We start from the raw sequence: 16,428 nt of genomic DNA, 5'->3' as shown, positions 1-16,428 counted from the left end.
CTTTTATATCATTAGCCTGCTTCTGTTTGACTTTTTTGAGGGGCTGAAAGGATCATGTTTAATGAAGTATTTTATCTTGTGACCCATATAGCTTCCTGCAGAGGATGAAGTTCTGCAGAAACTGCGAGAGGAGTCCAGAGCCATCTTTCTGCAGAGGAAGAGCTTGGAGCTTCTCAACAAATGAGGAGTTACAGGTGAGACTAACATCTGGCAGAATCAAACACATGTTTATTAAAATAGAACACTTTACAAGCACTGGAAAAGTGCATAAGTCTATTCAAGTAATCAAACCTAATTATTTTACCTAAATCTTCTTTCTGTTATATAGATCATGTGGTTTCTGCTCGACAAACACCAAGTGTCACCCATGACAGGAGAGGAGGCAATGATAAGCTATGACTGTTGTCTGAAGTTTGAAGACAAAGCAGGAGTAAAGTGCAAGTGAGTACTCTGCATATTAGTCATTTTGGAGCCACAAAGTTTTGTGCTAATCTTGAGCAGAATTACCTCTGTGTACATTCACATTAGCCCAAAAGCATGTTTTTAGCTGGTGTTAAAAGGCAACATGAATACCGTGATGAGACATGGTGTATTTGTAAGCTAGGGCTTTATTCAACATGATGTAAAGGCTGTTGAGTATCATTTTATTCTTAAACAGAAGATGTAGTTCATAGGCCTTTCGCTCTGCCACTCTGCTTCAAAATAATTAACTACAACTAAAGGGAATTCAACAGCTTTTACTTCACGTTGCAGAGCGTTTAGAGCAGGCCTGGGCAATTCCAGACCTCGGGGGCCTGATTGGTGTCACACTTTTCCCCCATCCCTAGCAAACACAGCTAGGGCTGAGTCTCCATGACATGGCCGGACAGGGTTACCTCTGCGAGTCTGTAAGCACTCTCACTACTACTATACTTTCAGACCAAAAGTTTGTGTTGGTGGCTCCTTACTGAAATAGGGATATCCCTTCCCTCCTTACTTTCTCATGATTCCAATTGAGGTTGCCCATTTGCGCCTTTCAGAGTTGTGAAAGATGATATGTACTATGACCTTGAAGCAGGAACCACCCTCTTGTGAAGCAGCTTTGGTTACAGTAATGTTTTTCTTCACTGTGACATCATGTTTTTCTCAGTGACCCTTTTACCTTTTGGATAACCTTTCTGTATTGCTGTCTTTTCCAGCAAAGAGACAAATGTTATGACTTTTGGGGTGTAAATTGTCCAAGTAGCCCCAGATTCGTGCACCTCCATCACTTGGTTGCGTAGTTGCCATTGTTATCAACATTTTACAGACACTGCAGCCATGTTGATGCCCAAAAGTAGAATGGGAGCTAATGAATATTTGCCTAGATTACATTAGTGATTTAGAAATAAGATGAGATGACATTGCTAAAGTAGGAAAAAACTTTGTCACCATCATCATGTTGTTAAATTTACTTTAGACAGATGGCAATGTTGTCATTAACTAGCAAAGTTCCTCAAAAATAGCTTGCAATGCTAACGGTAGTGCGCTAAAAATTCGGTGGTCTCCCCGCAATCCTAGCTAGCTAGCTAACGTTATACTGCAAATAAAGTCAATCTGGCGACATCAAAATGATGACCAAAGGTTTTCCTAGTAATAATTTGCCTTCTTTTAGAAATGTCATTGTGTTTTCAAAGTTTAGTAATGCATTAGACCAAATCTTCATCATCGCCCATTGAGGATGCATTGAGTAGAATGTTCAGTTGGCCATCAGTCCTAAAACAAATGTTCAAAACGATATTGTGACAATGTGCAACCCATAAATAGGTTGAACACCAGGCTGTTTGGAATTTAGGTTGGATTGAGTTGGTATGTGTGTTGTCTTTTTATGTGACAGGAAGTGGAGAACTACATTTTAAAATTGATCCCCACACTCCCTCAGTTGGATGGCCTGGAGACGTCCTTCTATTCCTTCTATGTCTGCACCGCTGTCCGCAAGTTCTTCTTCTTCCTGGATTCTTTACGGACTGGTTAGTTAACGATAACTAACCAGAAACACTAGTTAAATGTGCAGACTTATACATGTATAAGAGACGTTGAGGTTTTGAATTCCTATCTGTAAGATTCCGATGATTTATCTTCATGCCTACAACTTGTTTACCTGTGCCCACTCTTAAAAACAAACAACTTGCTCCATTTATTTATGTTAATTTCCAGAGGAAATTAAGATTCAAGACATCTTGGCCTGCAGTTTTTTTTGGATGTTCTACTTAAGCTGAGAGATGAGGAGCTTTCCAAGGTGAGCCAGGAATCCAACTGGTTCTCTGGACCCTCTGCTCTTCAAGTTTATTGTAAGCAGCAGCTATTTGATTTCAACATTTTGCCTAATAGTTTCGGACTAATCTGAAGCCGGTAATACCTGAATGTTAAAATAAAAAAAGGTACTCTACATGTCTTTGTTCTGTCTTGGTAAGATGGTCGATCCTCTGTTTCCTCTTGCAGGTCAATACCTGAATTTGGACAAGGACCACAACGGCATGCTCAGTAAGGAGGAGCTGTCTCGCTACGGCACTGGCACTCTGACCAGCGTCTTTCTGGACTGCATGTACCTGGAGTGCCTCACCTACGACGGAGAAATTGTAAAAACCTTATCTGCTTGGGGTCTTCCCTTGGGAGTTTTTTTTGTTAAACTACCGCTGACTTTTTTAAAGGACATTCTACTCAAATTCATGAGTACAATTCCTTTGAAACTCATCTCAAAATTGAGGACAGTTTAATTTTATGTCTTGATCTCAATGATATCATAGCCAATTCTATATGAACTCCAAAAGTTTTTTGCTAGCGTAACATTACTGTATTTTAGCTAACAATTATTACATACAGTACATCTACTAATAGGGTTGACTACACTTCCAAGATTACAAGCTAGCTAGCTAGTTACCTTGGAGATTTCTGACAATCATGAGAATCTGAGGAAGATGTGTAACTTGTCATTCTTACCTTAAAATTATTATTTATTTTTATCCATTTTTTGGAGTGGTGGCAACGATATAGCAGCCGCTGCTAAATGAATATAGGGGAAACACTGGACCTGATTTAATACTAAATCTGGTCTTGACTTTGTGTGTATCTCTCCCAGGAATATAAGACGTACGTGGACTTTGTTCTGGCTCTGGATAACAGGAAGAAGCCTGCAGCGCTGCAGTACATCTTCAAGCTGCTGGACATGGGGAACAAGGGCTACCTCAATGTCTTCGCTCTCAATTACTTCTTCAGGGTGAGATGGACACATGCCACATTGGGCCAGAGATAATAGAAGTCAATGGAGACGGCAGACAGCGGGACCTTGCTATCCTGCTCACTGTATGAAAAGTGTTGTCATCTATTATGTAAAACATTTAAAAAATCCACCAGGCCATTCAGGAGTTGATGAAAATCCATGGGCAGGAGACGATATTCTTCCAGGATGTCAAGGTAAATAGACTTTGCCCCCTGTTACCATATTCACCATGGATGAAGTAACTGAAGTGTACTGCTGGTTACTGTAAAATCAGCTGGAAGTATCTGGAAATAAGTCTCATCCAGAAATGTTGGGGAGGGATTAGGTTGTGGTTGTCAAGGATTTGTATGGAGTTAACCATAAACCATGGTGCTCAGTAGGTGTTCAGTGCTGCTGCTTTTGTTTCCCCAAGATCTAATCTGAGTTTGCTGATACAATATTTAATGCTAACTAGGTTTCCCTCCAATTGGTGACAGATTTTCATGCGAATATACAAAAATGTGCATAAAGAAAATGTTTATTTTCCTACCAGTGGTGTGTTTCCACCAAACAGACTTCAGTGCATGAGAGAGTACACAAAATGTACTTTTTGTGTAAATTTTCATGTACTGAATACAAATCTAAAGTTCAATGTGTTTCCATCGCACTTTCAACTCTACCAAGAGTTTTGTTACAGAAATTGTAGCAAATGTGCCTACTCTGGTCTTGGCACATGCGCTCTAGCCAAAAGCTCGCAGACACAGTGTCGGTAGGCTGTTTGTGTCGGCATTTTTAATGCTGCGGGAGGAAGCACATGGTCATTCAGACAACTTTGGGATGAGGATATTTTTTTGGTCCTGCAAATTATTTGGAAACTGTCTGCTTTGTAGGCATTATCCTACCTATTGTATTAAAAGCACCTCTTTGCGGCATTATGCACACACAGAATTTGCCGCTTAAATTTCAGTAGCCTACCTCTCCTCTCCTAGTTGGGTGTGTGAGATCAAGAGTGCCTGGTATGTGTGGTCTAAATAGAGTACCACAGTATGAGTCATAATACCCATAAAACCTAGCGGTCAAACAGGGAAATGGTTCCAATTGTTTTTCCATCATTCATTTTCCCATAGGGGATTTTAGAAATTCTTGAAATAAGGGCTGTGTTTCATGTCGTGACGTTTTGATAACTGTAAATCTCTCTAGGACAAGGTGACTTTTATCAATATATTCACCTGTATTTACCCCCCCAACAATGAAATGCTAATTAGCTGCTAATGTGGCATAAAGAACTACAAATTCCATGATGATCTGGATGAGACTGCCAAATAGAGGCAAAAGTAAGAATCTCTGGATTAACTATTTAATGCTAGTTTAATGTAGTAATGAATAAATTGTCAAAATGTCTTTGAAATTTACAATTCTGTGAACTGTCTTGTGCAAGTTTAAAATTGACACTACCTATTAGCAAAGGTGCCAGCTTGAGATAACATACTGGAGCTTGCAGGGATTTGTGGTCTTGCATGATGTCCACTTTGATGCTAATTAGTATTTTCAAATCTGAGATTAAATAGAGCCTAATATATTATATTGTATTGAGAGAGAGTTACACGGTTATCAAAACTTCACACCAGAGTTAGCCTACACAAAACACAGCCCTTAATTTAAGTCTTTCTAAAATACCCAATGGGAAAAGTGAATGGTGGAAAAATGATTGGAAACATTTCTCTGTTTAACCGCAAGGTTTTATGGGTATTATGACACCTCCACTGTGGGGCTCTATGAAATAAGTAAATTCACTTAAATATGAATAGGCTATAGTTCAGTGTCTGTAAATTAATATTGATAATGGAAAGAAGTGGAGGGCGCTCAACTAACTTGAGTCGAGGTGCAATCAAAAAATTTGGTCGGTATTGAAAAGGTCAACACAGTTATTGGCTACCATGGTGAGCGAGCATTGCACCTTTTTTATTTTCAATAAATATTGATTACCCATTTAATTGTCTTTGCATGCAAATTGTCCTTCTAAAAGGTAGGCTATATCCCATATGCAAAACGACTGTAGCTCAAGAGAAAGATCAAGTGTTCACTCTCATCATTCTTGCTGCTTCAAGTTCAGTAGATAGGTGCAAGATCAGGTGCGTGTGTGGTTAAAATAGTAGGCTAGCCTATGCATGGGCAGAGAAGCATGGGGCAGTTATCTTTCCAAGGAAATTAACTTCTTAAATATGAATAGGCTATAGTTTACAACATTGCCTAGAAATACACATTGATCACCCATATTTGTTTGTCTGAAAATCGTCTCACTCTTAAAAAGCAGGCTATCAAACTTAGCTCAAGAGAAAGTGCAAGTGTCTGCTCTCGCTCCAAACTCTGCTCTCTTCAAACTACATCTAGCCTATTGGCTGATATAGCCCATTAATGCCAGATGTCCACCAGATACATATGCATTTTGTTTTGCCGAATGTCTAGGCCGCATTTTCCATACTGAGACACGTGCTTCGGTTTTCAAGTAGCTAAAAGCTAGCTACACTGAACAAAAATATAAACGCAACTTTAAACGATTTTACAGAGTTACAGTTCATATAAGGAAGTCAGTTAATTGACTTAAATTCATTAGGCTCTAATCTATGGATTTCACATGACTGGGCAGGGGCACAGCCATGGGTGGGCCTGGGAAGGCATAGACCCACCCACTTGGGCCAATTAGAATGAGATTTTTGCCACAAAAGGGCATTATTGCAGACAGAAATACTCACAATTACCACGGTTGGGTTCGGGACCAGTTCTTGCGGTAGTGGGTGGGAGTTGGACAGCAAGCAAGTGATCAGTCTCGTGCAGACCTCTACATCAAGGTCATCACTGTTCACTATCACCACCCTGTGAAATTTGTATGAATTTACTCCCATTACTGTGGATGAAAACGTAGCTAGGTTTCCATCCATTTGGCGACAGATTTTCATGCAAATGGCCTATTCTACATCCGCATAAAAACAAAATGTGCATTTTCCCACCAGAAGCTATCCAATTGGTGACAGATTTTCATGCAAATATTGTTTTTAAATGAGCATAAAAACAATATGCACATTTTCCCACCGGAGTTTCCATCAAATTGACATGTTGCAGATAAAAGACAGTGTGTGATGACAGTGCACATAAAAATAATTTTGGGGTTAAATTCCCAGGTATCAAATAGAAAATACAAGTTTAAAGGGGTTTCCATCGCATTTAACTCAACTGATGGTTTTGTCAACAACATAAAATTGCGTTGTATAGCGAATGTGCCCACTCTGGTCTTGGCACGTGGGCTCTAGCCAACAGCTCAGATACAGTGCAGGTAGCCTAATACATGATGATATTATTATGGACAAAAATATTTGCATTTTTCAAACAGCAGCCAAGCATCGATGATCACCAGAATAAGACCCACAATATTTGAAAGGAGCATCACATCTCTTCGCCATACACTTTCACCACCCTGTGAAGTTCATCATTTTTTTTAATGCTGATATTGATGCTCATTTCCAATAAATATCGAGGGTCATGGTCTGGTGACATGATGATTGATGCTTGACTGCTGTTTGACAAATAGAAATATTCTCGCTCTTATCCATAATAGTCTCATGTAGACTAGCCTACCAGCACAGTTTCTGCGAGCTGTTGGCTAGAATACAAGTGTCAAGATGAAAGTAGTCATATTTGCTTGTTTGTGACAACTATCGATAGAGCTGAAAATGCGATGGAAACACATTTTACTTTAGTTTTTTATTCAGTACATGAAAACTTAAGCAAAAAATTGTTTTGTTTGTTTGCACTACATCATCACACACACGTTTATCTTCAAGTTAGTTTGGTGAAAACACCACTGGTGAAAATGTGCATATTCTCTTTATGCTGATTTTAGAATATTCCCATGAAAATCTGTAGCTAATTGGATGGAAAGATGGCTACTGATGTGTCATGCAATTAAATCTTATGGTTCCCTGACAACTTTTTACAGACCCAACCTGCATTCTCATTTGTACTCGTTGGGATTTGAATGTTTTTAATAATGATTTGAATAATTAATTCAATAATAAGTCATTTTAAAACAATTTGCAATGTTGTGCCTTCAGGATGATATCTTTGACATGGTGAAGCCAAAGGATCCATGCAGGTGGATCCTGCATCTAGTGAACAGCAGCCAATGAGACACAGAAACCAGCATCCTCATTGATTTCAATGGCTTGTGGACTTTTGAAAACAGAAAGGTTCTGGTTGCTAATGACAGCGACAACGCTGACCTTGAAAATACACAAATCTTCTGTCAAACGGGGAAGGACTGCAAGACCAACATTAAAAGGATATACAATGCACTCGGAAAGTATTCCTACCCCTTGCTTTTTCCACGTTTTGTTACGTTACAGCCTTATTCTAAAATGTATTAAACAAACATGTTTCATCAATCTACACACAATACCCCATAATTACAAAGCAAAAACATTTTTTTTAGACATTTTAGAAAATGTATTAAAAATAAAATAAGTATTCAGACCCTTTCCTATTTGACTCGAAATTGAGCTCAGGTGCATCCTGTTTCTATTGATCATCCTTGAGCTGTTTCTACTACTTGATTAGAGTCCACCTGTGGTAAATTCAATTGATTGGACATGATTTAGACAAGTGTGTGTCTTTCCATGTTCTACGGTCTAAGTTCTACAGTGGACCATGTATGTCAGAGCAAAAACCAAGCCATGAGGTCAAAGGAATTGTCCGTAGAGCTCCGAGACAGGATTGTGCCGAGGCACAGATCTGAGGAAGGGTACATTTCTACAGCATTGAAGCTCCCCAATAACACGTTGCCCTCCAACATTCTTAAGTGGAAGAAGTTTGGAACCACCAACTCTTCCTAGAGCAGGCCGCCCGGCCAAACTGAGCAATGGGGGAGAAGGGCCTATGTCAGGGAGGTGATCAAGAACCCAATGGCCACACTGACAGAGCTTCAGAGATCCTCTGTGGAGATGGGAGAACCTTCCAGAAGGACAACCATCTCTGCAGCACTCAACCAATCTGGCCTTTATGGTAGAGTGGCCAGATGGAAGCCACTCCTCGGTAAAAGGCACATGGCCGCTCGCATTGAGTTTGCCAAAAGGCACCAAGATTGAACTCTTTGGCCTGAATGCCAAGCGTCACATCTGGAGGAAACCTGGCACAATCCCTATGGTGAAGTGTGGTGGCAGCATCCTGCTGTGGGCAAGTTTTTCAGCTGCAGGGAATGGGAGACTAATCAGGATCGAGGGAAAGCTGAACGGAGCAAAGTATAGAGCTCCTTAATGAAAATCTGCTCCAGAGCACTCAGGACCTCTGACTGAGGCGAAGGTTCACCTTCCAACAGGACAACGACCCTAAGCACACAGCCGAGTCAATGTAGGAGGGGCTTTGGGACAAGTCTCTGAATGTCCTTGAGTGGCCCAGCCAGAGCCCGATCTAAAATCTCTGGAGAGACCTGAAAATAGTTGTGCAGCGATGCTCCCCATCCAACCTGGGTGTGTGTGTGTGTGAGAGGATCTGCAGAGAAAAATGGGAGGAACTCCCCAAATAAAGGTGCGCTAAGCTTGTAGCGTCATACCCAAGAAGACTCAAGACTGCAATCGCTGCCAAAGGTGTTTTAACTAAGTACTGACTAAAGTTGTTTTTGTGTTTTTTTTCTTTCATTTGATACATTTGTAAACATTTCTAAAGATCTGTTTTTGCTTTATTATGGGGTATTGTGTAGATTGAGGAATGCAAAAAAAAAAAAAAAATCCATTTCAGAATAAGGTAACGTAAAAAAAAAAGTGGGTAAGTCAAGGGGCCTGAATACTTCCCAACTGTACTGTGTTAGTTGATTCTTGACACACACTCCTGTGGACTTGGCAAGACAGTTAAATGTTTAATGTACAGTTCATATAGAAAAAGAAAATACTATATTTTACTCAAATTATTATAAAAAGTTTTCAAATGAAACCGGTTTCCATTAATAAATTTGAACATTTGTTTTTCAGTATGTTGGACTCTTAAGATTTTCTTTCCTTGTGTGTACATAGTAGAGTTAATAAAGTGTCTCTTGGCATTTCAAACTCTTTGGGCAATTTTACACACGGTAAAAAGTAGTTATCTTGACAATACTGCGTTCCAAAAGAGAGTAGCCAATTTTAACATGTTTGGCTTTACCTTAGGCATCCCTCTCAAGCCCTGTACACTGAGAAGGGACAATAGCAGATAAGGTCAGCTCTAGCAGAGATGGTGAGCTCCAAAAGTATTGGGACAGTGACACGTTTTTGTTTTGGCTATGTACTCCAGCACTTTTGATGCAGGCTGTCAGCTTTAATTTGAAGGTATTTTCATCCATATGACCAGTTTAGAAATGACAGCACTTTTTGTAGATGGTCCCCCCCCCCCCCATTTTAGGGGCCCAAAAGTATTGTGACAAATTCACATGTGTATCCAAGTTGTCAAAAGTTTATTTTGTCCCATATTCTTAGCACACAATGATTACATCAAGCGTATGACTCTACAAACTCGTTGGAGTCATTTGCTGTTTTGTGTGTGTTTCACTGTATCATTTACAATTCAAAGTGCTGGAGTAGAGCCAAAACAACAAATGGTCACTGTCCCAATACCTTTGGAGCTCACTGTATTTCTAAATATATAGCCCTGGACAACAGTAATGTCTAAAGTCTTTGCACAGATGCCAATGAGCAACGTGTGAAGTTATTACATTAAAGGCCTGGGGACATATTCTAACAGTAACATGTTTGTGGGCATTCTGAAATAAATAGATTTTCATGGTTGGCCATGAATATAAATAATTTTCCATTCAAATAAATCTGTACTATTCCATAACATTGTGCACATCTGGAATGGTTTTAGAAAAAGGTAACTTATCTTGCTGAAAATAACTTACTGTATAACAAGGTTATTATGTACCTGAAAAAATAAATCAAAGACATTTCTTAAACCTGGAAATAGCTAACCAGCATCAGATATCATCAGCACAGCAATGTTCATTGCACACAAAAGTTAATGCATATTTACAACGCAGCAACTAAAAAAAAATATATATTATTATTTTTTAAATCTGTGACTTACATAGAACATGATCATTTAGGCAAAGATAAGAAAACTACACTATAGGAAAAAAATGTTGAGGATACATCAAATCAATATGATAAAAATAAGAATTTATGCTATAGCAACAAAAAAAAGGCTGAGGAGGCTACATCGTGAAATGAGAAAAATGGAAACACCTATTTAATTGAACTGTTAGGTGGGGATGGGGGCAGGACATCGGTTGGCATCAGGTGTGGGATCTTGATCCAGCTCGAAGCTGACGTTGACAAAGGAGGCTTTGCCCTCCGGCTGCTCCATGGCTGGCTGCTGGATCTCCTGGTTGTGCTCTTCTTCAAAATGACGTTCTGCCTCCTCAGACAGCCGGTTCTCCTCCTCCTCCTCATCCTCCTGTCAGTCACATCATGAATGAGAAGCAAGCATATTACAAACTACATCATGGAGTAGTAACAAAGTAGTAGTAATGAAGCATTCCAAGGTCTGTAAATAGATGCTTTCCACAAAGACAAGACAACAACGTACCTCCTTTTTCATTCTGTAGTACTCGTCAATAGCATACTGGTACTTGGGTGAGGTAATTCCGAACAATGAGGCCATTCTCTCCCCAAGATAGTCACAAACTGAAAGTAAAAAGCACAAGGCACAGTATTACTAACACACAGAATATGCAATACATGTTTATCTTTAGAGTGTAGTATACAAAATCCCACAGTTACCTGAAATAGTGGAGGTTGCCACTCTCCACATGTAAAACCAAAAGTATGGACCCCAATTTAACTTGGACTGTATCAAAAACATGACACAATAAGAAAACAAAGTTAACAAAATGTGGGAATTATTAATTATATTCACGTGCATGTCATGGAGTAAAGTCCAGAGAAACCAACCGGGTCAGCTGAGGTCTTAACAGAGATAGAAACTTGCACTTCCCCATCTTCATCTGTGCTGTATTCCTCCATGGTCTCGCCACTGGCAAAGTAAATCGTTCTACGGGGCACCTTCTGCTTTTTCATCCGCATGTCTCCCAGCTCCACACTCTCAAACTCCTTCACCATATTGGAGCTCTGTCAATCATCATAACAGTTCATTCTCCAGACGTGTTTGGTTACATACAGCTGGTAGAAACAGAATTTTACTATCATAATTTAACTATTAGAAAGAATAGCAGCTACATTATGGTTGTTGACATTTGTCACACATGTGAATGAAAACATTCCAACGCAGCATGTTTATTCAAGCAGTTTCTGTGAGTGTTTAATTCGTACCGCAGCAAATGACAGAGTGCTAGTGGTTGTTACTATGGTAGCTAGCTACGCATGTCGTATAAATATACAATTGTGAACGAATTCCTGTTCGAGACAGCTTGCTACTAGCTAGATAGCTACTAGCCAGCTGCTGAGGCTAACGTTACAGTACAATGAAGTAGCTAGCTAGCTAAAATAAAACACACACACACACAATCGTTTTTTTGTTGGCTAAGCTCACGAGAACAGGTATAACATTTGAATAATCACACCTTTTCAGTGTCCATAGCTTGCCCCAAAGAGATGACATTAGAGAGATACAGCGACGCCGTTCTTATGCCGCGTTCAAATCAACTCGGTAGTGTCCTACTTCCAACATAAGTTTGTTCCAAGACAACTTGAACTAGGAAAAAAACGAACTCCGACTGGAAAACATATTTTGAACGGTAATCCAACTCTAAATTCACATGTGGACTCGGGCCTCTTCATAGAGCTCCCACTTTCCGACCTGAAGATCACAGATGTCATGATATATCCTCGTATTTTTTTTCGAGATCCCAGTTATTTTGAACGCACCATTATTAGCTCAGAGATCACACTTCACTGCCTCTCTCCTCTGCGGGGCTATCAGGAGTAGCCACAAAATCAGAAGGCTCGCCTATTCGACCAATCAGATTAGGGAATGTGATGACGCATTTTCGGGCTCAGACAGATCACTGTAATTCAAGGGTTTTTAAACTTTGTTAGCCTGGGACCCAAATTAGAAATTCTGTGTTTTCCTGTGACCCAAGCTTAGTTATGTATAGCTGCATTTTTTCCTATTTGCCTAAAAAATGCAATATAGACAAAAACAAATATATTTTCATGTTTATTTTCCCCCATTAAAAACACGTATGTACCCATCTAGGTTGAAACTGTTGCTGTTAAAATACAATAAATAATTTCCTTCTGAACTGGAATAAACAGATTGATCACATCCCATAGATGTATAACAGAACACACACACACAGGCTTTTTGATCGTGCATCCCTAAGTAACAGCACAGATGGAGAAATTCTGGCCTACTGTACATCTTACTGTATAAATTATTGTTGATAGAAAGTCTAGGTTGGAACTGTTGCTGTTAAAATACATATTTTTTATTCTGAACTGAACTGGATTGATCACATCACACAGATGTAGACCAGAAAACACACAATCCTAATGAGAGGTGTGTGGCTGGTTGAAGTTTTCAACAAGCAGGTCTATTCTGGGCTCAGTTTTTGATAGTGCAACACTGAGGTCATGCTCAGCATTTCTGTACTTGAGAACCCTGACTTGCATAGGTATGTGGTGCCAAACTGGATTAGAACATCTACTGCTTTCTCAGTCAGGCAGGAGACTGCTACCTGCTGCAGATGAGCAACCCAGAAATGTGTGAGTATTTGCCTCAAAAAGCATATTGCTTCAATCAGTTTATTCCAGTTCAGAATAAAAAGTATTACTTGTATTTTAACAGCAACAGTTCCAATCTAGACTTGTTTACAACAATTATTTCTACAGTAAAATGTACAGTATTCCTGATTTAAAAAAAATCTTCATCTGTACCGTTTCTTTAGGTTGCACCATCAGTCGCTAGTTAGCTTGCTTTGGCTAACGTTAGCTATTAGCTGTGTAAAGTTACAAGGCCAGGGGATTGTTTGAAAGAGAAACTCACATCTTCTACTATGAGATAGTACTCCCTTATTTCTGCATATCATCACCTGTTATAAAATGACAACAATGCCTTGCTAGTTGACTTACTTTCCACTTTCAAAGCACTGTTTCCTGAAGCATTCTGCCCTGTTCTGAAATAACTCACTGGGTTTACAGTCGTGTCGTTTTATTAACTTGTTCGTTATGAGAGACTCATTTCTAAGCACTTCCCCACACAAAACAAACTGTGGGCGCTCCTCGTTATTTCTCAAAGTTTGTATGAAAGAGACAAAAAGTAATCACTGTATTTGCGTTTCATGACGATTGAGCTCAGTCAGAACTTGTGGCTAGCATGAGTCCATTTCGTGATGGCGAGTGGGAATAACAAGTCAGTGGCTTGAACGACAGCGCTGCAGCGTGTGGGTCGCAGTGATCTTCAACACAGCAGAAAAATATCCGGTAAACCGCGAAGCACACGGGCATCTCCCTCTACCTCTCGCGCAGCTGCCAAACTGAGCAGACACCGCTGCTAAAGCGCCTGAATAATTACAGTATGTAAATAAGGTATTTAGGTTTTTGCTTTGTCATTATGCGGTATTGTGTGTAGATAGACGAGAAAAAAATATATTAAAATGTTTAGAATAAGCTTGTAACGTAAAAGGTGACATCATTCCAAAAAAATAGAACCGACCAATTTTCTTCCATCCACCATGCGGGTCAAGTGACGGGCACTAACTACACCTGGGATTCTTGTCGCAAAGGATTCCTTTCGCAAGGTTTTCCTCAATTTCCATTGACAACCCAGAGATAACTCTCTTAAAACAGGTGCCCTACCCCTACTCCAGTGTTTGAAGCATGATTCTTGTGAGACCCACTGCCCTGTTCCTAAGACATAATCAGGGACAAGCCCACGCCTGGTCACTGATTTGATTGAACTTTTCCTAGCAGGCTATGATTTACCGTCTTCGAGACGCCAAACTGATTTCCCAGATAATCACCCTTTTCAAAAAATCGCATCCCAACAAGAAACGAATCCTTGTCTGATATACTATCATCCCCTTCAATTATCGACACTTATTTTTCATTCCATTCTTCACCATTACTTTTGTCCATTCTTCTTCGGTATTGGGTTGGCGGATCGCAACCAACTTTAACGGGATAACACTGCCACCTACTGTATTGGAGTGTGAGGCCAGTCACGGCCTACCTACATTAACTTCCGGTAATACAAAATTGGGAGAAAAGGAACATTACCCTGCCAAATATTAACCCTCACTAAAAATCTCACCACCCCATTCCAATATTTAATCTTACTCTAGGCCAATGGTCTGGGAGGACAGAACACTACCACTCAACACCCCCTGCAAATCTTCTGCAGTACAACCTCACAATCCTAAGTACTTCTCTGCAGCTGCCATCACCACCTTTATTTTCTGTGACTTATGTTCCATTTCTACAGTACAGTTGACAACCATGGCTATGAATGCTAAGAAACCCACCTTACTGAAGCACATGTTATTCCCATCCATCCCTCTCTATTGGTCTCTGCCTACTCACAGGAATCCCCTCAGGATCTCTCACCCTGCACCCATCTTTCTCTACAACTTTCTTCACTGCTTCAGCATATGACACATTCTGTACTACTCTGACGCCTGGAAACCTCAACCTGCCTTTCTCTCACCGGACACCTCCGATCTCCAGCGCCATGGGCACCCCCACAGTTTACACACACAACTTTCTCCACCGATACTACACATTCCTTAATCTCATGCCCTCCTGCACACTTCTAACATCTAGGAATCTCCCTCCTACACACTGCTGCGACCATAAGCTTGGCACCTATAACACTGTAGTATTTTCGGGAACAAAAACTCTCACGGGATAACTAACACATCCTAACTTGATCTTGTGCAAAGACTCTGCATCAAAACTCAGCAGAACAGCCAATGTCACCTCCATTTCACCACGCTCTCCACCGGGTCTGCATCGCACCAAACGGCGGGCCTCACAGACACCAGGAATCTTCCATTTCAGTTGATCTTCCGCAATACTTAATGCTACCCCAATTATCACGGCTTTCAACAGCGCCCTGCTCCGAAGAGCAAAGCAAGACAGTTCTTGTCCCTAATCGCATGGTCCGGAGCGCCCTCTCCCTCTGGATGGAAGAAACACAATAAATCACTGTTGAGTTACTTTCACCAACTCAACAGTCCCAAACCTCTTTTTCCATCCAACCTGAAACCACATATGGATCAGCCAGAATACCGGTATCCATTCTCTCCACAAATCTCACTCCCACTGGGCCAGAATCATCCTTGTCATCATCGGGACGAGGCTCCAACTCGGCGGTCTTCACCGCAGGTACTTCATCTTCACTCTCGTCACATTCAATTCCTTCTGTAGCTCTTCCAAAAGTTCTTCATGATCCTCTTTTCCATATTCACTCAAAACATGTTCCACCTTTCTCCTTTTTTCCTTGTCCACCATTTTCTCCCTCATCAGATCTTGCAGGCTTGTGCAATCCCCCACTCCATATTTACTCATATGTTCCTTCCTCATTATTTTGTCCGGTCCTCTATCTCACAGGCAATCCAGCCCAAAAATGCAATTTTTCTCTCTCCTTCTCTACATGATGCATTTCAAACTCGGCATTCAATAACACCATGATTCCTGCCTCGACTTGATTGGTTATTTTTTCCCATTCCATCAGTTTACAGATAAGAAATTGTTGGATGCAACCAAATATGTGTATATGGCATTCAATCAAATACCCCTGAATGTGATGAAGGTATCTGCTATTGGATATTGTTCTTGAAAATAAATTCCTTTTACATTTCTACAGCATTGGCTGTGCTAGTTAGGTCAATAATATGGTATCCTACACTATAACGGTAAAGAGAGTGTGCAAAGAGAAAACGAGGTGGTCTTGTCGTTGGCAGAGAATTCAATAAAATGTCCCCTTATGTTGGGGACTCAACTGCAGTAAAAGTTCCCCCCCTTGCGCACTTGAGAGGTATGGCAAAAATAAGTAATTGGGCCAAACCACTACTGCAAATGGTTTGATAAAATAACTATATTTGCAGATGACAATTAAATGAACAACATATTCTACAGAAAATGAAAGTATATCAAACATATGAATATATAAGTTAAACATAAATTATGATCAAACATAAGAATATGTAACTTATACATAAATTATGTCGGCCT

General features: G+C 40.2%; 1 protein-coding gene and 1 pseudogene across 3 annotated transcripts; one reads left to right on the top strand and one right to left on the bottom strand.

Annotated features, from left to right (window-relative positions):
* The first annotated feature begins 180 nt into the window (after positions 1-180).
* On the top strand, positions 181-9,236 carry LOC115146772 (serine/threonine-protein phosphatase 2A regulatory subunit B'' subunit gamma-like; annotated as a pseudogene).
* Positions 9,110-16,110, bottom strand: LOC115146047 (protein FAM177A1-like). Of its 3 annotated transcripts, none has more exons than XM_029687809.2 (5): positions 14,179-16,098; positions 11,188-11,364; positions 11,017-11,083; positions 10,823-10,920; positions 9,110-10,690 (listed from the first exon to the last, which is right to left on the bottom strand). In XM_029687809.2, exons 1-5 carry the CDS (start codon positions 14,233-14,235, stop codon positions 10,496-10,498), a joined length of 594 nt encoding a protein of 197 aa, XP_029543669.1. In that variant the 5' UTR covers positions 14,236-16,098; the 3' UTR covers positions 9,110-10,495. The 3 variants fall into 3 exon arrangements, with proteins under 3 accessions (XP_029543669.1, XP_029543671.1, XP_029543670.1); XM_029687811.2 differs by lacking the exon at positions 14,179-16,098 and adding an exon at positions 11,817-14,163; XM_029687810.2 differs by lacking the exon at positions 11,017-11,083 and having other exon boundaries at positions 11,157-11,364; positions 14,179-16,110.
* Positions 16,111-16,428: the final 318 nt, after the last annotated feature.

The sequence above is a fragment of the Oncorhynchus nerka genome, linkage group LG18 (genome assembly GCF_034236695.1).
Source record: "Oncorhynchus nerka isolate Pitt River linkage group LG18, Oner_Uvic_2.0, whole genome shotgun sequence".
Taxonomy (NCBI): domain Eukaryota; kingdom Metazoa; phylum Chordata; class Actinopteri; order Salmoniformes; family Salmonidae; genus Oncorhynchus; species Oncorhynchus nerka.
The sequence above is the reverse complement of the archived record's forward strand: the minus strand, read 5'-3'. Positions and strand labels throughout refer to the sequence as shown.

Bases quoted from the DNA above. Each gene is read 5' to 3' on its own strand.
- LOC115146047 (XM_029687809.2), bottom strand. From the start codon at position 14,235: ATGCGATTTTTTGAAAAGGGTGATTATCTGGGAAATCAGTTTGGCGTC. The intron at 10,921-11,016 runs GTAACTGTGGGA...TTTTACTTTCAG, and splicing joins GGCAACCTCCACTATTTCAG to TTTGTGACTATCTTGGGGAG. The intron at 10,691-10,822 runs GTACGTTGTTGT...TGTGACTGACAG, and splicing joins ACTACAGAATGAAAAAGGAG to GAGGATGAGGAGGAGGAGGA.